The 23,353-nt window shown below is 42.2% G+C and overlaps 1 protein-coding gene across 1 annotated transcript in view; it reads right to left on the reverse strand.

Moving 5' to 3' along the window:
• The window catches only part of HECTD4 (HECT domain E3 ubiquitin protein ligase 4), a 2,691,195-nt gene that overhangs the window by 2,214,364 nt on the left and 453,478 nt on the right, over positions 1–23,353 (reverse strand). The window contains exons 16-18 of the mRNA XM_086943079.1: positions 6,266–6,386; positions 1,678–1,806; positions 667–791 (exon numbers count right to left, since the gene is read on the reverse strand). Coding sequence (XP_086799205.1) covers positions 667–791; positions 1,678–1,806; positions 6,266–6,386 — 375 coding nt within the window. The remainder of the gene's footprint in view (positions 1–666; positions 792–1,677; positions 1,807–6,265; positions 6,387–23,353) is intronic.

Genomic DNA, 23,353 nt, shown 5'->3' on the forward strand with positions numbered 1-23,353 from the left:
ACATTTGTTAACTAAATCTTTTGCATCAGTACTGGCATTCGCATTTTGTTTTTCTAGATATTGGCTCAGCCATACTGATTAGAGCCACCCCATTTGAGTTTTTAGGTTAAACAGCCTTAGACAGCGCAGGAAAGGGCAACCAGTCAGCGAAGGGGCAAATCCATTCACATCCTCCTGGAGCCACAGCATGGAGGACTATCGGCATTTTGAGCAGTTCCGAGCCCCAACCCTACACAATGATACTTTATATCAAAGCAGGGATACATTAGGCAAGGATGCAGTATTTTGTGATAACCTAAAGCAGATTGGTCTCCCAGCCTTGATCTAGAATGAACTCTTTCTTCCCTCAGTGTAGTGCCACAATGAATCTATATCTCCCTGCCTACTATTAATATTCCCATCTGACTGTTCTCCATCAGCACATTAGATGCACTCACCCACACAGAGAAACAGATCTCCATCTCCCTACTAAGGGACCAGGTAAAAGGCCCCTATTGTGCTCCATTGCTCATCAGACTATAATCAAGCACCTAGAAGAGGCCTTATGGTAGTATGCCAGTGCTACACAAGACTCTAGTCAGAATAAAAACAACCAAACAGTGATTATACACGTTGTTAAAATGCATATGATTATCATGTGCTAGATAAAAAACAGCAATGCCTTACCGAAGTTCTCGGTCTCCAACATCACTGTTAATAAGCACTGTTGTGATCTGCTGCAGCATTTCTAACACCTCATCACATCCAGTCAGGATCTGAGTAGCAAGACCCAAAATACTGGCCTGAAGCTCCTAGGAAAAATTGCAAGACTGCTATACATTACTACAGTAGATACACAAGCAAAAAAGATATGGATGCATCTGTCAGTATTATAAGGGGAGCAATGCTATACATTCATTTACCAGCCATTTGTTGAGAGCGATGGGAAATAAGATCTGCCTTTGTATGCAAAAGAGATGTTAGCAAATTAGAGTTGAAAGTAGGTAAAATAAAATAACTGAGTATGGAGATAGTAACATTTAGCAAAATAAACAACAATTTCACTAGGGAAAAATGCATCCAGTATCTTATGAACATCAAACATTAGACTTCGCCACCATTGGGACAACATAAATAGAGTCAGAGGACAAAGTATACATGGACAGACAAACCAACATTACTGTATTTGAGACTCTTAGCGATTCATGAATATTTTAAGGAGCTAGCACAAGCTAAGCTCACATACACCTGGGTGGCTATAAACAAATAGGCAATCCTTAAAGTAAATAGCAAACCACAATTTGCATGCCATTGTTTTTCTTTTTTAGAGTCTTTACAAAGATACATCACACATTTAATAAGTAAGGTAGGACTCTGACATTTTTATTTAAAGAATCCTTACAATTATAAGCTAACTTGACACAGTAGGCTCTGCTGTTGAATGAACATTAAATGACACAAAACTCCTGGCTGTGTTTGTATAATGAATGCCACAATAAATATTACTTTTTTATATTAAGAAAACCAACTTTTTTCAAAGGTGTGATTACTCTTTGACAGAGCGATTATATTGGGAGCTTTCACATTTAATTCAACAATAAATACAACAGAAAGACTTAACAGGCTGCACAACGCTGTTGTAACGAGTGCAATTTAAACACTAAAGACAATATTATCGTAATGAAATCTGGTGTTTACCTGTACCTTCAATGTCTCCCCTTGGAGGGAGCTGTCACTGTCATCATGTTCATCAGGTTTAATCAAAATAGTATTACTCAGAAGGTGATTCTGTACTGCCATCAAATATCGCAGGCAAGGTGATGCAACCTTCAATGTAAATGAGTACAATTAGAGCATCTTAATTCTACAGTTAAATTCTCCATGGAAATCCTTGGCTCGATGCCAATTCAAAACCACAAAGTCACAGAAATTATCAACAAAACCATGTTGACCACTGCAAAAGAAGAACTGCAATAAAAGACCTTTTTAATCAGCACCACCTTATTAACAACGGCACTGCTATGCTGACACCACACATTCTCCTCCTTGATGTCTCACTTATTCCCACAACATACTCCATTGGTCAAGGTCAAGTAAACCTCTGCAACATTCAAAGCTATTTTAATGATACACAAAGTTATCTGGGACAATTACTAATGCAGAAGTGGCACTTTTGTTTTTTTACAGACGTCTCCGCTGTTCAACATGGACTCTCCAAAGAGGTTTATGATTCTAAAAAATGATACATTTTTAAGTTATTGCAGCCATTTATCCACAGTGGTGTGCGAGAAAAGAAATGTATTAAAACAAACGTGAAAAAAGGAAATAAATAAAAACTGGAAATAAATGAATAAATCAGTAAACACATAGAATGAAACAGAAGTTAAGGCTGCAGGTCGAGGGAAGGCTTATAGTCGACAGTGGTTGGGCATTTTACTACTTCTGTTTTAATCTGGTTTAAGCAACAAACATTAAATGTCACTTTAATTTCTTCTGCTCTATTTTTCTAGCTTACAGTGACAATCAGAAAGAGCATTATTATTATTTGCACTCCTAAGATAATTATAGAAAAGTTAGAATCTTGCTGCATGTTTCTACACATTTGGAGCTACGGCAGCTTTTTGTTTTCTTTCTTTAAACTAACTTGTATTGCAAGGCTTCCAATATCTTTTTGCAACAAATGCCCAACAGGTTTATGATTGTTTAATTTTGCACTAGAGGTTCTATTTTTTTCTTTATACTTGCAAACATGCCCTCTCTTTCACATAAAAGAGCTATGTACCAGGGTTTTAAGTGGTTTGTAGGAAAGATGATGGTGTGACCATGTATTGTGTGGGATAAAGTACACCCTGCCGTGATGATAAGGATTTAGGAAGTCATCACAGAGTTCTATAACCATATAAAAGAACTTAGCTTTCGGCCTCGTTCCTCTACATGGTTATGGAACTCCTCTGTGACTTCCACTAGCCTTACAACGTACGACAGGGCGTGCTTTATCCCTTATCTTAATTTAGTATTATTTTTGGGCCAAGAACAAAATGCAAATTCCTTGCATGCATTCACTTTAATAAAACATGGTGGGCTCGTCTAGAATCTTAGTAGTAGTGAATATTTTACTATCATTAACAACTGTAATAGTATTTTGAGGCCTTTACGTTAAATATCACAAAACACAAATCCTTTAACATCTGTGTATCAATCTCATGAATACCGTGTTGAGGTACAAGATTTGTAGCAACTTGTGCACATCTATTTTTCAGTTTGGAAATTACACATTCCAGTCATCTCATTGTGCAAAAGCTGTTATTTCCATTGCAATAACCTCACAGACAGCTTTTGATTCTCGTTATTGGCAGGTATTCCAATAGATTACCCTTCACTTAACACACAGCCCTCAGACATGTACAAACAAACAGTAAAAGGTGAGATCTAGTATGAGACATATAGACATATTATATTATGTACAATGTAGGTGCAGGAATTATCACTTTGTATTGGCACCATTTGTTAGTCAACAAATGCCATCTGCACCTCTCACAACTTCATAATGTTACAAAGGCAGGAATCCCTTATTAGGTAAACAGATTCACTAACAAGAAAGTTACACCACAGGTTCTGTATGAAAGGGAAGAGGAAGTAATAAGTATAGCAGATATGTTTGAACTATTCAAGGTGATAGGGTGTCTGGAAGGTATAACACATGGAGTAATCTCCCTCATCAGTCAACTGATCTATTGTTTTCTATCGTCTATTTTTTTTCTATCTGTCCTGACCATTTATGTATTTCTGTCCTCAACATGCTGTCTATTGTATATAAAGATAGACCACCATAATCTACTCTATGGATAGAAGGCATGATCAATAATCATCGGTTAAAATAGGTCTCTAGCTTCATGGCCTTTCTTGTAATGTAATGCTAGAGTAGAACAAGTCTTCATTCTCCAGTCCATGTACTGTTAAGACAGTTAATGACATTCTTAATCTCAAATATACTGTTCATAATATGGTTAAATGACTTATGTTTATCAGCATACACATTGTTCCCTACTGTTTGTGCAAACATAAAAGCTGTATGTGAGTATGTTTTTAAACTTCTGGTTCAGAAGAAAGAATTCAAAGCTAAAACTAATCCAACATAAATAAGTCTACTAGTGACAAGGATTTTTGTTGCTGGAGTCCATTTCTTATTAAACTGAGAGGCAAGTGAAACCTTATGTTTTTGGATAGGGAACTGTAATAAGCTCTTCCCATGGACAAATGTTTTAACCTAATTGTTTTTTAATTTGGCTTTATGGTGATCTTGGTGTAGCTGCTTGCTCAGCGTGTTTTGTGTATATTAACTTATTGCACAATTTTGTTGTTAATGATCTTATAAAAGACATTTCTGAAATCAACAAATTATTATGAAATGCCCATTATGCTACATGGAAGTATCTGCCTTGTCAATCCACCAAATAAAACCAAAGTCTTGGCTGCAACAATAACAAAATAAGAATATATGTTGCCACATTGCCTCTCAGTTAAGAACCTGAAAACGCTTCAACTTAAAATGGTAGAAAATGTAAATTTCCCCCACTTGCCTGCTATCAAATAAATTAATAAAACAGGAATCCTCCTCTACGATATCCTATGGAAGGGTTACTATGCCCAGATGAAATTACCTATTAGTAACTATGCAAGGAGATACATCTTTTAATCCTATGACCACAGTCATCCAAAACATAATTAATGATTATGGCATCAGAAATTTAGTAACTACAGTATCATTCAATCTCGAAATTTCTATCTCACTTTCTTGTGTTTAGGGTTCAGGAAACGGACAGCTATGTGTGGGCAAAGTCAACATACAATCTAAAAATGTTCCTGTGATTTCAAATGAACACAAAAACTCCTGCCATTATTCTTCATGAGGAAAGAAACAAGGCAACAGTTCTTGTGCCATGACCTGGAACAGCATTGCTTTATCCGTCAAGCCTACCCTGATCCTGCTCCAATTCAGGAAACATTTGAAGATGCACCTCTTTTTAACACACTACGTGACAATGAAGTGACCGTTCACAATCAAGCTGTCTCTCCAATCATTGTTGACTGTATCCTTGCCTTTGACCCTGAAAAGTGCTCCACTACTTTTTGACTAGATTAACACATACAAAAACCACATACAAAGCCTTGGTTGAAGGAGACCGGTTCCTAGAACAGCATTTACAACCAATTTGAGCCCTGATAAAACGGTGAAAGGATTTGTTCAAAATGAAGGAAACTTTAAGGGGAATGATTGGTTCTACAAAGCCTTTCTTGGTCCTGCCTTTAGAAGAAAGTAGAGTGCTACAAGTTAGGAAACAGACAAGTAAGATTTACCTTTGTTGCATTTGAACACTTTTAAATCTCGGTATTTAAACCTTGTCAAATAGTCTATGCTTGAAATACTATTCAAATCTACTGTATGCAGCCTATAGATAGTAACTGTCCATTTAAGTGCCAAGAACTAAAGAATACCTTCTTTCATAAAGATAGGCACATTTTAGTCACAACATGTATTCAGGGATTCCCAAGCATATGGTTTCAGATACCAGTGCTCTATAGCTACTGCAGCAGATAGAATCAGGGCATATAATATTCTTCTGCTAGCAAGTTTGATGTAACAATGTCCAAGCATAAAGTTATTTAATGCCTTCTGCATCAAAAGACTCCAAGCCGACTACAGCTATGGAAAGGAATGTGACTAAATTAAGGGAATTAAATCTATAGAAGAATAAATTCATGAAGATTTTTTATGGATGATACTTCTGATAGGCGAACATATTTTTGGATTACAGGTTCATGACCACATGGGTCTCTCGAATCCACAGTTGGGAATAGACCTATGTGATCTTTAAAGGCAACAACCAAAAATGTATACGAACCTAAGCTCAAACTAAGATGTTAACATATATATCATTTCATTGCACATTTTATTAGAAATCAACAGTACTTTACTAATTGTAGGGTGACAATCACCAAAACACTAGTTTACAATCATATTGTCCCAAGGCTAGTTCTTCAGGAGAGTGCCGAGATGACACCATTTAATATAATCTGAAATATGTAAATGTTTTGTATTTTAGTGATGCTCTTCCCTTCACTACAACTGTGCATTATGGCTTGCTGCATTTTTGTATGTAACTGTTTAATATTCTAATAGTGGAAGAAGCTCAATAACAATGACATGCAAATATTCAAAACTGATAATACTTCAAGCACAACAAAATAATTTACCATTTACATCTATAATGAATGGATTACATACAGGCACAGTTGATAGAAGTGTCTGAAAATCTTCTTTTGCTACTGTTTGGCACTTGGTGATAAGGATGCAGGATTCCCGAACAACAATTTTGAGAATGTAGTGTAGAAGCTCATCATTTAACCTTTAAAGAGGCAAAACAATCATGTAAAATAAACTGATGAGTTCTGAAGTCACTTCAGGTACTCCACGGGTTTCCATAAATTATTAAAGCAACCATGTCATGCCATAAACTTCAAAATGTCACATAGTTTTGAATTAAGACAGTTCCTCCATGCTAAGAAAACATTGGTATTGCCTCTCTTCTAGCAAAAATGATTAATCAGTATTTTGACATTCTGGCAGTTCTACAATGATGTTTTGTGTAAAGAAGTTGCATGAAACGTTAATTGTTAGTTATTTTCTCAGGGACGTTTAAGATTAGTGCAATAACTAATTTACAGTAAAAAAAAATACTACAGTTTTAATAAAACATCAGTGAAGCTTCATGCATGAGGCACGTAAAGAAGTTACAAATAGAGTAAGTCACCAAATACATTGTTATGTAAGTTTTATTAGACTGCGGGATCCTGCACATTATCTAAGAACTGGATGTAATCTTTCTTCTCAGCACTCTTACAGTGACTCAAAATGACGGTGTGTTTGTTGATGAATAAGTTACTTACCTCAGTAATGCCTTATCTGGTAAAGACTATCTAGCCGCAGATCCCTTACCTTAGAATATTTCTCAGGCATCAGACAGGATCTGAAAACTTTGGTGGACAGCATCTGCATTCTGGTAGGTGGTGTAGTTCAGCTCCGTGTGGCATCGCCTGCTTCATTGCGCAGCAAGTGATGTGTGCAGTGCCTACATAGGCGCCACCCTAGTGCGCTGATGTTAGATTCTTTTTTATACTTTCCGTGCCACAAGCGCAGAACCCGAGGAACACTGGTGACTGATGTGCGAAGCTTGGGCCCTTAAAAGGGTAAGTGCCTGGCTGTTTTGAGAGTGGAAAAAGATGGCGTCCGAGAGGGATGTGTGAGAGGTGAGCTCCGCTGCGACTCCTCTCTACTCGTGAGAAATTCAAACACAAAGATGTCGAACCAAGAAGAGTTGTAACGGAAGGTGTTGGGCTCTTACTGTTTGCTTGTTTTGATCGAAGCAGCAGGTTGAAGGCATTGGGGCTAAAACCGACGGAACCGACGGAACACTTCGGCAGGCTCCATCTGTTGCATTGTGGTCTCGCGGAGGTGATTGACGGCTTGTCAGCTAGAGCGAGTTGCAGGAAAGGACGGAGGATGCCGTGGCGAGCTGCTCTGCTCTACAGTGTAACGTAGCTGCAGCGCTGGGAGCTATGTCATGAGCCGCAATGTGAGAACGAAATCGTCGGAGGACGCACAGGGTCCAAAACGGAGGATGCGGCAGGCGGAGTGAAATATTGGAGCTGCAGAGGATGTTGCGGTGGGTAGCTTCTCCATCGCTGTATTGGGGATTACAACATTTACCAGCAGAGACCGGTGTACAGAGAGAAACTGGGTGCCTGCGAGGAGAGGAGCAGGAGGGTTGAGTATATAGGGGGAGCACGCTGAATGCTTCCCTTCCCTTGTAAACATAATTGACACAGCTATTGAATGATCAGGCACATCACGGCCCCACTCTAAACTGGCACGCACCAATAAAGTTTTAAATATTAGAGTTGCTACATTCCTCAAGATGCCCCTAAAAACAGAGCGGGCAGCAAAAGCAGAGGGATGTCAGATACTCCGCTGGGCAGTCGTCTTCAGGATCCCCAGACAGGAGGCAGTATTTAAAAAAAGCCTTGGAGGGAGCCGTCGGAGAATTGAATTGCCCTAACTATAAGGATGAACATTTGAGTGAGGGAAGAAATAAGATAGTTCCACAAATGTTCTCATCTAGGAAAAATAAAACCAAAGCAACACAAAATATGGCGATTCAACAAAAGCTCACAGCGGAACCAGCAAATCAAATAAATGCTGTATATTCAGTAGGGGAGGATCGATCTGGTGATCAAGCAGGAATTGGGGGTCAGACGACAGGGCCAATAGTACAAATCTTCTGGGGGACTACTCAAGTTCAGGCTCTGGATTCTCCTATCAATCAGGCCTCAGAGCTAGGCCTGAACTCAGCGAAGGTGACGATACCCAGTGGCGAGAGCGACTCAAGCGAACCCTTCCTTTTATGGTCAGACCCATCAGACATGTCGGATGAGGAGCAGGATGAAGGATTGAAAGAGGAGTCCTTAGAAGGGTCTATAACTAGCCTGGGAAGTGAGCATAATGACTCAATAATGGATTCCACATCAGAGGAGAGAACTTCAAATGCTACTATGGTCTGCAATAAATCTGTGGTACAAAAGACTCCAACTACAGACATACCTCAAGCTAGGGCAGGCAAGAGCTTAATGTGGGAAATATCTCTCTCCCCACAACCTGCACCTGAATAACAAGGTGATGAGGAACTTCCCTCGGGAGCTACAGCATCACTCAATAATACCGATGAGATATCACTGACTTCAATTTATCAGTTAATGGTGGAACATAGAGCGGAGGCCCGCTCGGAAAGTCAGAAGACGCACACCGCCTGCCGTAAACTGCAAAATTCAGTTAGGAGAATCGCAAAGACTTGCAGTGAATTTTCCAAAGGAATAAATGCAGCAGAAGGACCGATATCAGCTCCAGAGGACGAAGTGGTGGTACAAAGAGCTGATATGGATATGATCACATCTCATCGGGAGGATATGCAACTAAAGATAGTTAACTTACAAAATCGGCGAAATAACCTTAGGATACTAGGAATACCAGAGAGAGTGGAAGGGACGATGTCCGCTCGTTTGTACAGGAACTTTTCCTTGAAGCTTTCCCGGAGCTAACAATGTGGAATTGGGCTAATGAGACACAGAGAGCCCATAGATTTCCATTTAAACAGCTCGAGGGAAAAAAGGATCAAACAGGAAATCGCCCTAGAGCAATTTTGATCAATCTGAACAATTCCTGGCTCGGAAGGCGCTGTACGACTTGGCAAGACCGGATGGAAAACGACAGAGCAAAGGGTTTCAATTTTTCGTGAGGCCAGACTATTGCCACCACACAGTAGAGAGGAGATGGCACCTAAGACAACTAATCAGCCCTGTTCAGAACAAAGGTGCACAGGCCTTTCTGCTGAATCCAGCATCTCTGAAAGTGCTACATAAGGGACAAACACGATTCTTTATATCAGAAATACAAGCCCAGGAATATCTGAACACTCTTTGAAACTGCTTGGGAACATTGTGGAAATTCAATGTATTTAAACAATATAGTTAAAAATATGCGATCAGAATAAATTCTAGATCAGGGTTGTGTATATATCCAAGTATAGATAAAGTAATGAGCAAACGTAGAAGATGGACAACTAAAAAGAGACAGTTAAAGATGAAAGTGTTGGCACGCGAACAGAGAGGAGTTGGAGTGAAGTCTCTCCCCATCGCAAGGGCCATAAGCCCTTTTTCCATAGATGTAGGGTGGAAGGTGGGTGGGAGAAGGGGGGGGAGATGGAGGGGGTTGTGAGTGATGGGGTCACGGAAGGGGGGGAAGCGAGGGAGGGTAATAGGGGAAGCCGGGTTAGGGGGTGGGCAATCAGTAAAAATAAAAAACAGAAATCAGATGTATGTATTTGTACATATAATGGAATACTCTGTACTATGAAGAGATCTCAAAAGTATTGGCATTGGCTATCTTAGATTTCTATACTGGTAAATTATGGGTAAATATACGATCTGGAATGGAATGGAATGCCCCTAATATTCAGTTGCATTATTGGGCTACGGCTCTTCAACAATTAGGTACTCTCTATCACTGGGAAAATGCGCAAATTGATACGCTAAAAATACCAACTATTTATCAACTGGCGATAGGAAAAGCAGGAGGAATACTTCAACGTCAAGACGATATGAAAAAAACCTCAAAAGAAAGTCTATAAATGTATAGAATGTGCCGGGAAAATTTGGAAAAGGGTAGACGAAATCTGTAAAATAAGCAGGTTTACTAAATATACATCACTTTGGCATTCTGATATTCTACGCCCGATTATATATGACGCTGTGGGTAGAAAATGGGAACAAGTGGGGATTGTTACATTGTCAGATGTTTATTTGAATCAGGAATTGATGGCGTTTATTGAATTAGTTCAAAGGTTCGGCCTACAGTGGGACTCGTGCTTTAAATACTTGCAAATACGTAATTGTATAAGAGGAATTTCTAAAGAGAGCATCAATTTGGGGCTAATATCAATCTTGCAGATTATGGGTAATTCTAAGAATAAGATCAAAGATTTCCATCAAGAGCTGCAAAAATCCATACCCGACGATGTTGAAAAAATCGAGCTAAACTGGACGAGTAAATTGAGTGATGTGGAGGTTGATATAGACAAGGAGTTGGGAGGTGGGAAAAAAATCTTTGTCATCTAACTTAAAGGCTCAATAATACAAAACGGTTTACAGTCTATACTACACAATATAGTAACTTTTTTAAGTGGGGAAAACGGCAATCCAATGATTGCCCTAGATGTCAAACCGGACCAGCTGATATGGTACACATGTTTTATTCATGTGTAAAGCTAGATAGGTTAAAAGAAGGGATTGAATCTTTTATGCTCCAGACATTGGGGAGAAATATAAAGATCTCCTCCACACTGATGTTATTGGGTTATGATGGCAGGTTGCAGCTTGACTCGGTACAGAGGGATTTTGTGTTTTTTATTATATCAATTGCACGTCTTTTGATTGCCACAGTATGGAAGGATCAGGAACCCCCTACATCTCATCAGTGGCTGTATAGATTAACATTCATTGGGTGGCAGGAAATTGCCCTTTACAAGTGTAAAGGGTTAAAAACTACGAAAAAAGGTATGTCTATTTGGAAGCCGCTAATTGTCTGGATGGAGTAACAAAACAGACAAGGTGTTGGCTAATGGAAAAGATTGCAATGTGCTGCTAATTAGCGATTTTGGAACAATTGCTGAAATATGATGAAAGTCTTGGAGAAAAAAGTGGAAAGATTGCTTAAATACAAATTTAATACTAAGATATATGATTGACTAGGATGAGCTCTATAGCTGTGCCATGCTTTTTTTTGTTTTATCCTTTCATGTTTTGTTTCTATTTTTCCCTTTTGCAAATATTCTACTTTAATAGGTCTGATTTCAAAAATAAATATAAAAAAAGGGTAAGTGCCTTATACTGTAATACCTTTGCAGAGCGGGGAGGATCTGTAAGGAATCTGCAGCTAGACAGACTTTCTACCAGATAAGGCTTTACCGAAGGTGAGTAACTTGTGATTTGATAAAGGCTTCTAGCCACAGATTATTTACCTTTGAATAGATACCCAAGCAATAGCTCCGAGCAGGTGAGGCTGCAATTTGGATTAGAATAAAATGTCCTGTAGGACTGAACGGGCAAAGTGACCATCATGCCAGATCTGACTGTCTAGACAGTAATGCTTTGTAAGCATGTGCAAGGAAGCCCACGTTGCTGACTGACATATCCAGGACCAGAACTCCTAAGGGTAACGCATTGTTTACAGCCCTGGCTCTGATAGAGTGAGCGTGCAAAACCTGAGGGGGTTGTTTTTGGGCCAATGCATAACAGAGTTTGATACAGAAGAGCACAATCCATCTCAAGATGGTCTGCTTCTGCACTGCCCTTCCTTTCTTGGCCTCGATATGCCCCATGAAGAAGAGTTGACCCAGAGCTTATGAGTACTATCAAGGTAGACCGACAACACTATTTTTGGGTCCAGTTGGTGGAATCTCTCCTCTTCTTTAGAAGCAAAAAAGGTAGGCAAAGTGATGGACTGGCCTACATGGAAATTACTTGCTACCTTCGGTAAGAAGGATGCTCGTGTTTAAAGGACCAGTTTGTCTGGGTAGAAGGTCATATGGAGGATTTACAGACAGTGACTGAAACTCACTGACCCTCCAGGCAGATGCTATCGCCACTAGGAAGGTTCTTTTTATAGTTGAGAAGCCTGAGTTGAAAGCTGTGGAGCAGCTCAAAGGGAGCAAACATCAGAAAAGTAATAACCAGGTTGAGGTGCTACTAGGGCATAATAAAAGGTACTGAGGGTAACATATGCTGGAGACCTTTGAGGAACGTAAGTACATTGGGGGATTTCAAGAGGGATGGCTGATCTGACAACCACAGAAATGCTAAAATGGCAGCAAGATAACATTTGAACATGCCTAAAGATGAGCCCTGCTGGGATAAGGTAAGGATGAACAAAATAATCTGGGAAAGGAGTGCAGATAGAGGGTCCACATGTTTCTCTGAACAACATTTCACGAACTGGCTCCAACAGAAGGCATTCACTGTCTTGGTAGAGGGATGCTTGGCTGCCAAGTTAGTATTGCAGACTTTGGACAGAATATGGAAAACTGTCAACTGTCGCCCCTCAATCTCCACGAAAGAAGGCGTACTATTTTCAGGTAAAGGTGCTGTGCTGCTGTGAAAGGGGGTGGCTTACAGGAGGCCAGAGCTCCACTTGAGACAAATAGTGTCTCAGAACGAGACCTGACTTGGAAAATTCAACGCACAAAACTGCCTTGACAGAGGGTCCATAACCCCACCCAGCCCCATTTGTTGCAATGACATATGACGGTGATGTTGTCAGTGAACAACTGTTTCAGCTTTTACCCGACTGAAGGAAGAAAGGCTTTCAATGCCAACCGGATGGCCCAGGTAACCAACAGATTGAGGTGGAGCAAGGATTCCGCCAGAGACCAGAGTCATCTGGTCTCCACCTCTCCCAGGTGGCTGCCCAAACCCAGGAGTGACATCTGTCACTACAGTCAGTTCTGGTTGGGAAAGGGGTCTGCCACTGGCATAACCGTGGTTCATCAGCCACCAGTGCAAGTCTTTTGCAGTTCCCTCCAAGGTCTGAACCATGTCAAAGAGATTCCCATAATGGTACACACACTGGGACTTCAGGGCCCACTGCAGAGCCAACATATGCTAGCGGGCACCTGTCATGAGGCCCAACACCAACAGGGTCAGTCTCACCGAACTCCAGAACGGAGGCTAAAATATTGGTATTATGTCCTGAATATCCTGGACTCACCACTCGGTAGGATAGGCTCGAAACTTCACTGTGTCCAGAACAGTTCTAATGATAGGATGGGTCTGAGAGGGAGTCATGTGCGACTTCGGCACGTTGACAGGGAACCCCAAGGAGTGCAGGAGGTTAGCCATAGTCTGGAGGTGAGACACTACTGGCAAGCTTGCCTCCATCAGCCAATCATTAAGGTAGTAAAATACTGGAACCCCTGACCTCCGGAGGTGAGCTGCAACCATCACCGTCACCTTGGTGAACACCAAGGGGAGCTGGTAAGCCAGAAGGGGAGCAGGGCAAACTGAAAGTGCTGTTGACTAACTGTTAACTGCAGGTAAAAGCTATGTGAAGACAGGAAGGCAATTTGGAAATATGCGTCCTGCAAGTCCAATGCTACCATCCAGCCTTAAGGGCAGAAAGGACTTGTGGAAGCATCTTAAATTTCTCCTTTTTAGGTCTCGCCTGACCCAGCGCATGCGCTGGTCTGGCTAGACTTTTAGTTAGGGCTTTAAAAAAATGCTGCCATGGCCAGCCTACAGATTGAGTGCATGTGCGCGGGCTCGCGCTTTGCGTGCCTCTCTCTGCGCTTCAATTCCCTCCCCCACCACAGATCTCGTCACTCTGCTGGCCTCATTAAGTGCAATGTGATCACAATCACTTTCGCACACAACTCCAGGGATTCTCTTGCGTTTCTTCCCCCACTGTTCTTCTTTTAATTCCGGCTTCTGCGTCAGCTCCCGTTTTTTCTTTCCTACCATTCCCCGCACTTCTCTTGACCTACTGTTTCTCCCTCTCACCTTGCGTCTCTTCCATTCCTGGTTTCTCTCGTCCTGTACTGTTACTCTTCCCCGCTATTACCTCACTAAGGTAATAGGTGCATCTGTCCATCTCGTTTTTCTCTCTCCTTTCCGTTGCTCTCTCGCTTGCTGTTTCTGCCCCCACCCCTTGTGTTTGTCTCTCCCTGTTTCCTCTCCTTTATCTCACCTCACTTCTGTTTCTCCGCCTTCCCTCTACTCCACCCCCGTATTTTTTGGGTTGCAGTCTCCCCCACTTCTGTTTCTCCGCCTTTCCCTCTACTCCACCCTCGTATTTTTCAGTTGCAGTTTTTATATGGCAGGAACTCATCCCGAAGGTACTCTAGCGTTTTACATAAGCACCAGTTACATTACACAAGGACACATTCATTTTGGTAGATAAGGGGAGATTAAGTGATTTACCCAGAATCACAGGATGTTGACCCCATGTCGAGACTCAGATCGGTTTCTACAGTTCCAAAATCAACTCTTCTGGCCGTTACGCCACACCAGCACTCACCTTTTCCCTTCTTAAGTAATATCTGCATAAGGTGAAAGATCTTTGTAGTTTTTTCGGAGTGGGATGGGAGGTGCGGGGCTCCGAATGAGTATGATGTCAAACTCTCTGGAGAGTTCCCACTTCTTGCAAAATAAAACGTAACCTTCTCGTGTCAACTAATTCAAACGTTCCTCAGAACCTGACTGATGTGCATATGAAAACACTAATCGTGGACAGGTTTAGAATTTGAGAATGCACGCCTTTTGGTAGAACTATCACCATCAAAGATACGTCTTTAAAAAAAATCAGAAAGGAGGGTCATGTCTTCTTGATATGTTAATGGGTCTTCTTAAACACCACCTCCCACCCCATTCCTTTGATCGACCCACCCACTTTTCATTCAGCTTTCCAATTAAGTTGGGCGCTTCCTACCTTTGTAAAACTGCTGAAGAATAGCTTTGGCCTCCCCTTGCCTCTCACGCCATTAAGTGAAGGTTCAGCGCCATAAAGGGAGCACATCTGCGCCGAAAACCCTTCATGCAGAAACTTCCCGCTGCAAACGCTCCTGCCATGAAAGAGAAAGAGGGGTTCTGCGCCAGCTCTCCCCTGATATCCCTCTGCAAACACTCCTGCCATGACAGAGAGAAAGAGAGGGGTTCTGCGCCAGCTCTCCCCGGATATAGATCTACTCGATGGGTGCATGTTAGGTATCCTCAGTTTTCAACTGCACTGAAATACATACATCATAAGTGCTACAACACGGATGGCATGACTGTGCAAACAAAAAGTTGTTAATCTGCACCTAGAGTTTTACACCCACACATGGATGGATATTTACAGCTTTTGCCAAATAACACTTTGCTGAAGTACCGTGCAAAATAAGTTAGTCGCAGGTAATCCCATCCCAAAAGGGATTTATTGCTGCCACTGACAAGAGTAAATGACGATTTCAAGAGTGATAAGGGGTGAGAGGATTTTGAAAAAAATACCCTCGAACTCTCCACTTTGCTCTTAAACTTTATAGTAAAACCTTGTCTCACCCCTCCCCCCTCCCCCCCCATACCACCACCCCACCACCCCTTAAGTGGGATTTACTCTCCAGATATATTACATCAGTGTGGCATATTATTATTATTAGCGAGTAAAAGAAATGACATTTATACGGCATCCTTTTGTGACAACCTTGCACTCATAAATCCTCCAATATGCGCATGTAATTCGAATTCTATGTACCGTTGACTGTTTATTATCCCTAGACTAGTGTGTCTACTGTTTTCACTTCCTTATTAGCAATTACCATGCAAGTCTGACCTACCCTTCGATACAGTATCATGAACAAGCATTGGCATAGTCAATAGGTCTCGCCTTTGGGACCTTATAAGTGTTTAGTTATCCAGCACAATATCCTTGGTGCAACAACATCAAGTGTGCATGGCTAAACACTTATAAGGTCCCAAAGGCGAGACCTATTGGCTATGCCAATGCTTGTTAAAGAAGAGATTGATAAACCGCAGCTATAAAATAGGACAAAGGCCTCTGTCCTTATTGAGCACAAGAATATAGCGGGAAAAGCAACCATGAATTACTTCCGACGCGGTCACTCTCTCTATAGCTCCCTTGGCCAAGAGAGCCATGACTTCCGACAGAGCAAGGAAAGATAGTCTTCCATCAGACTGTCGTAAGTGGGTAGCATGGCTGGAGGGGTCATCAAAAAGAGGAGGGAGAAGCCCTTTTAGAAAAGCTGCAAAACCCAATGGTCAGATGTTCTTGATTTCCAGTGGTGCAGGTGATGATATATTCTGCCCCCCAACGGATGCCCATGATGGTCGTAGGGCAAACTAAAGGGGTTCGGAGGCTGAGGTTGCCCGGGGAGGAATGAACTGGCCCTACTTCTGGCTACATGTTCAAAGTGGCCTGTGGGACCGGCATCCTAAGTCATGAAAATATTGTGAAACTTGCTGGTTGTAGTTGGTGGGAGTGGGGAGACGCAATTGAAAAGCCCTTATATGGCCACGAAAGGAGTGGAAGGCAAACTGGGTTTGGCGAGGGGCCATGGAAAGGCCCAACTACCTGGCCACAGCCCTGCTGTCCTTAAAGGGCTCCATCACTGAGTACGCCTATTTTCTGACAAGATGGGAGCTATCAAAAGGTATGTCCATGAGCAAGGTCTGGACATCCCGGAAACACCAGTAATTCTCAACCCAGGCGTGGAGCCTAAGGGCCACCAACGACCAAATTGCTCTGCCCAGCCAGTCTATCATGATAAGCCCACATCTTATGGCGAACTTGGCCTGATCCCTCCTATCAGCAGTTGCTTGAGAGAGTAAGGTTCGGACCACCTCTGAGACAAAGAACAGCACTTGCGCAGCTGAGTGGCACATCATATGGGAGTTTAGGCTCAAGAGATCTTCTGCTGTGCCAGGCTGGCAGAACAGAACATCCTCTTCCCAAAGGTATCCTATCTTTTGGATTTCCTATCCAGTGGACTGGTAGAGAATTCACCAGGGCTGATTTTGGAGGCGGAGGCCTGGAACACCAAGCTCTCAAGGGTGGGGTGCTGGGTGAGGAAACTGGTGTCACCTGGGGTTGGATGATGGCAGAGGGCAATTGTCCTAGTCACAGGAGCCCCTGTGCTTGGGCCAGGCCCAGAGTAGGACATCAGTAAGGGCTTCATTAAATGGAAGTAAGGGTTAGGTGGGGGCAAAATCCGGCTGGAGCACCTCTAGCATGACGTTTGTCTTGACTGCCATTGAGGGTAGCATAAAGTCCTGGATTTCAGCCACCTCAGCAGCACAATTGCAAATGAGGAACCCTCCTCCGTAGCCACGGTAGTGGAAGAGACCAGGCCAGTGTTAGAGGAGATGTCCATTCCATTTACCCGCCCATCGATTTCGCGCGGTTTTCGAAGCATTTAAAACTGACAAGCTCTTCCCGTAGCTTGATCTCTCGTTTACCGGCGGAGGATACGTGTTACGCTACCGCCCTTGGATTGGCAATATCCTGCTTTTAAATTATCTAGATACAAGTAAGTGAGATGATTCACCTGTGGACGCCGGCTTATTTTTGATACCCTTACCTGAAAGTACATAGAGATTGCTATGCACACTCTTTCACCGGAGTATACATATAGTCTAATGTAGACTGTTTTCCCCTTCCCCCCTTGTGTATAGAAAGGAACATCTTCCTTGGGAAATCACCGGCACTACCAGGGTCTAGAGATCTAATTTAAGATCTGGGCCTCTGACAATATTAGAAGACGGGAGTGAATATCACCCATTAGCAGTCTACTATTGTCTGTTATTTACCTTCCCTATGGGTAAGAACCGCCAACGAACCAAGTTATAAGTAACCACTTACCATCTTTAATAATGCAATATATTAACCGAGGATATCCCTTTATGTTTTAGTATTCCTGATACCATCTGTTATATATATATATCTACTCGACCCTAGATGTACCCATATTTCCATTATTCGATCTAGAAGACGCCTACAATTCGAGGTAAAAAGACCTTTATACTCATTGTGACTCTGTCGTTAGATCTAGGTGATAGGAACTGTTAGACAGCGCAGTCTCTGATATCATCTTCTGTATTATTATTATTCTTTGCAGTATATATTTGGACTAGGAGTATTCAAGTCTCCGTTGTCATTTTTAATCATCCCTGTTCAGACGCTTGACATCATTGTGACTCAATAGTCACCATTATAGGTAATTATGATTCACTTGCTTTATGTAGCTTGTAGTTACACACTACTGTATTAAACCGTAGTCACTATTATATACATCACAGTCTCGATGCCTCAGACTTGTTGAAACTACACTGTTAATTAAGCTTTAGATCTGGTTCCTCATTGGGCTATTTCAGACTGTTAGGTTTATTTCTTTTTATCCTCCTCTCCTCCACAATGAATGTTTTGTATAATCTATTACATCCTGAGAACTAAATTCCCTTTGTCAGGTCATATCATCTGAGCGCACATTCTGTTGAAAGAAGTTACATCCTCCATAGCGCTTTTTTGACACTATTGGTTAATATGTGTTTTTGTTTATTGAATAGGAATTTGATTTGGAGTAAGAGTTGAATTTTTGACCTGCTCTACAAGATATCACCTCTTCTGTTGTATGACTACGTTAGGTAGTCTCACTTGTAAGTTTACATCATTACCTACACCCCCCTTTTTTTCTGATTGACAATGTCAAATGTGATATATCACTATTCTGTATTTATGTGGTTTATCGGTATCCTGTATATATGTATCATGCCAGTTTCATCTTCTCAGTGGTATAAAAAATAAGATTCACTTTAAGTGGGCATATATATCAGTATGCACCCCAATAGACAAATACTGTACAATCGTATACTATAATTTGTCAATTCTTTGACACAGTGTGAATAAATGTACAGACTTTACCAGTTGTGTATGTAAGGAGGTCAAGCATATTTTAGTTGTTGCCATTTATGAATTGTATATTTCCTAAAATTGTATTTATAATGTGTTTGATGAATTCAGAATGTAAGAAACTATATGACTGATATTGGTTTTTCTCTTTCTGTAAACAAGTCTACACCTTGTCAGCACCAGAGCTGGCATCGGACGACGCCCATCCGGCTACGTATCGGAGTCAAAAATGATGATGTGTCAGCGTCACCGCTGGGCGCCTGTGGCATTGGCATTGGCGTTGGAGCAGGGCCGCAAAGGTTAAGGTCGCTCAACCTGCACCACTCCGAATCAGACATTAGATCACTGTGGCCTGACTGGCATTGAGGGCAAGTCTGCTGGCAGAAACCCAGTAGAGGCCTCTCACGCACTCGTGGGGCTTGAGGGCGCTCCAGAGAGATCAGGCCTTTAAAGAGGATGTACATGGCCTCATAAATTCAGCTCCCGGAAACTCAGGGAGACGCAAAGCTCTGGCACAGGCTCCATCACAGCGCTAGCCCTCGAGTGCCGACGGCTCTGCAAATCATCCCAGGACTTGCATGGCAAAGTCAAACAACTCTTCAATGACAACGACTTCGTTTTGTGAGACTTACCTGACAACTTAGAGTGGGAAGAAGGTCGCTGGGTACGACTACACGAACCCTCCTTGGAACCGAGATCTGGAACATCACAGGATCGGCCGGCATGGAGCTTGAGTGACCCCTCCCTCAAAACCTTAGAATGCATGGCACAACTCCATCCACGTCTTGGCCTCATAATCAAGCTCCAGACACCAAAGGCAAACCAAGTGCAGGGCCTGTCACCGGCATCTGCCGATGACAGGCACCGCTTTTATTTATTTATTTATTTATTTGTGTGTTTATATATAGCGCGGACTTTACCCGAAGGTGTCAGAGCGCTTCACAATAGGAACAGAACTGATACATGAGGACATTACAAGTGAACAAAATACAAAAGCAAACGTTACATTAAATGAAGCAATAATGACAATCGTGAGCCAACAAAATACAAGAGGTAGCAAACGGTGCATTACAAAAGTGACAATCGTGAACCAACAAAATACAAGAGGTAGCAAAAGGTGCATTACAGGAGGAAAGAGTGACGTGTGCAGGTCACAAAAGCGTAGAAAGTAAACATAGAGGTATAATACTGCAATATATGGAGGGCCCTCAAGCATAAGAGCAAACGTTACGTAGGCCATGGTGGCACTTGTGCAGGTATCGAAAATAAACAGATGTAAGAGGTAGAAAACAGTGTATTACAAGAGAAAGTGTCGGGTGCATGTTACGCACGAGTACCAAACACAGGAAGAAAGATAATACCGCAATTAATGGCCGACTCTCAAACCGCAAGAACACACTGGGAGGACACTTCCATAGTCATGTACAGTAGATTTTTCTATAATGGAAGGGCTTCCTTCAGCTAATAGAGAGGGCATAGATTACATTTGGAAGTCTCTTTGAAGGAGGAGAACTTTGAAGTTAGTTTTGATGGCCTGGGAGGAGGTGGTGGTCCGGAGCTGCAGCGGAAGGGAGTTCCAGATTCTCACCGCGTTGCCTGAAAAGTATTGTGCCATCGTTCTTTCCTTCTTGAAAGTGGGAGGTTCAAGCAGAAGATTTTCCGCATTACGTGATGGTCTAGAGCTTCCAGAGAGTTTCAGTTTATTCGCCAGGTAGCGAGGAGAGGAGGAGTGCAAGGCTTTGTGGGTGATACAAGCAGTCTTGTAGATAGCTCTAGCCTCGATTGGAAGCCAGCGGAGGGTGGATAACATCGGTGTGATGTGGTTGCTTCTTTTGGCCCCATAAATGAAACGAGCTGCTGAATGTAAAACAGATTTAAGGGGGGACAGGTGGGATTTGGGGAGGCCAGTAAGAAGAGAATTGCAGTAGTCAAGTCTGGAGAGAACCAGCGATTGCACCAGGGTTATAAGGTCTGCTCCGGGAAGAAGCGACGGATTCCCCAAAGAGGGCGCAGATGGTATAGAGCAGACTTTGTAATGGAATTGATGTGAGGGGTTAGATTGAGTTTTTTGTCGAGAGTGACACCCAGGGATTTTGCGCAGTCGGCAATAATGGGTTTAGTGTTCAGTAGATTCAACTGATCCATCCATGATTGCACCGGGGGAGGAGAGATTGAAGAGGAGGAATTCGGTTTTGGAGGGATTCAGAATCAGTTGATGAGTAAACATCCAGTTATGAATGGAGTCGAGAGTGGAGCTTAGGATAGAGAGATCGTGAGTGGAGACAACCTTGAGGTAGATTGGAGTGTCGTCAGCATAGAGATGATAGTGGATCCCGGATTTACTTAGGAGGTTTCCTAGTGGTTCTAAATAGAGGTTGAACAATGTGGGTGCAAGTATAGAGCCTTGAGGAACACCTTGACCTACCCCCACAGGAGATGAGAGACTGTTCGCTATTTTGATCATTTGTGATCTATCAGAGAGGAAGTAGGCAACCCATTTAAGCACAGTGCCCTCCATGCCCATTCTCTGTTTAAGAATGTTGAGGAGGGTGTTGTGTTGTGATTGACAGTGTCAAAGGCTGCAGAAAGGTCAAGGAGAATTAGAAGACAATCCCGGCCCCCCCCACCCGAGTCGAGGATCCTCAGCGCGTCATCAACCACTTGCAGTAGGGCTGTTTCAGTGCTGCAGTTTTGAATGAAGCCAGACTGGAAATTGTCAAGAAGATCATTGTCCTTGATATGACAAGAGAGTTGTTTCGCTACACATCTTTCTGTAATCTTCTCAAGAAAGGGTAAGTTAGTGATGGGGCGGAAGTTGTTGAGGTCAGACGCATCAGCAGTTGGTTTTTTAAGAAGCGGGTTGACCTGCCCAGTTTTGAAGGAGACAGGAAGGGAGCCTTGATAGAGGTAGAGGTTGACCAGAGTGGTCCAGTAGGAGAGGAAAAGGGTATAAAAGTCAATGGCAATGGCACTGGGGATGGGGTCCAGATGATGTTTGGAGGGCTTTGTTTCGCGGATGCACTTGAGGAGGGCATCTTCAGAAATGGGGTCAAAGTTTTGCCAAATGGCTAAGGATTTGCACTCCTCTGGAGGAGTAGGATGAGCGACCTGATCCACAAGTGATTTCACTTTTTTGTCGAAGAATATAGCGAAATCCGCTGCTCTCTTTGCAGAATCCTCCAGCTTGGAGGCAGGGGGAGAGCAGTCAGGACTCTTGATGAGATCAAATAGTTTTTTGGGTCTATTTTTGGCTGAGTCAAGGTGGGTTTTGAAGTGCGCCGCTTTCCCAAGGAAGATGTGTTTGTGGTACTTGGTTCTTGCGGAGCGAAGCGTGGACAAGTTATCGGTGGAGGGCACTTGCCTCCATTGTTTCTCCAGGAATCTTAGCTGCTTCCTTTCTTCATAGAGGGATTAGTTGAACCAAGGTGCTGAGGGTGTGGGCCTTAACCTTTTGCTTTTGAGTGGAGCGACGTTGTTGATTTCATCTGCAAGAACTGTGAGGCATTGGGAGGTGAGGTAGAATGAAGGTCAGTCAAAAAGCGACTGGAGTAGCGCTCTCTGTATCTGCGCTGATTGACGCAGAAAGAAAAGAACTTACATCAACGTGCTAGGATGGAGCCTATATAGGCATCGAGAACAACACTTCTGGTGCCGACAATGCCACGCTGAGGTGTTCGCGCCACCTACTGGCACACAAGGGTACTGCTCACCAAAGGTTTCCGGATCCAGTCTGATGCCTGGCAATACTGTAAGGTAAGGAATCTGTGGCTAGAAAACTCTCTCTAATCAAAATTTTAACTTTGATATTTCGAGCTGTAAAAATAAATTTTTATCCAATGTACATCAATTGCAAAACTGGAGGAAAATTACTACTCAGTCACTATCATAAACCCTGTCACCTGCTACTGGAAGATGACTAACTAGGATAGACTTTGTAAGTAGATTAATGCCTGCATTAGATATATTACTAGGGGCTCAACCTATAAATTAGGTTCGCAATTAAATCTGCTGCTCTTTTTTTTATAAATACTGATATCTCGGAAAACACAAGCAAATAACAGAACATTAATGGTAATGCAGTTAACTAGAAGAGAACAAAGAATTATCTATTATCCTACTTAGGAAGTGTAAAACTGAAATAAGGAAAACACATTATTTTCCTATATGTTTCAAATAAGGATGAACACTAACAATGAGATACTTAAAAAAATTATGCTTCCCAAATAGGGGATATCAGATACTCAAAGGGCATACCATATTTTGACACTTTTAACGAAAGACTTTTCAGCATTTGCTGTGTTTACATATTCA

The sequence above is a fragment of the Lissotriton vulgaris genome, chromosome 11 (assembly GCF_964263255.1).
Source record: "Lissotriton vulgaris chromosome 11, aLisVul1.2, whole genome shotgun sequence".
NCBI lineage: Eukaryota > Metazoa > Chordata > Amphibia > Caudata > Salamandridae > Lissotriton > Lissotriton vulgaris.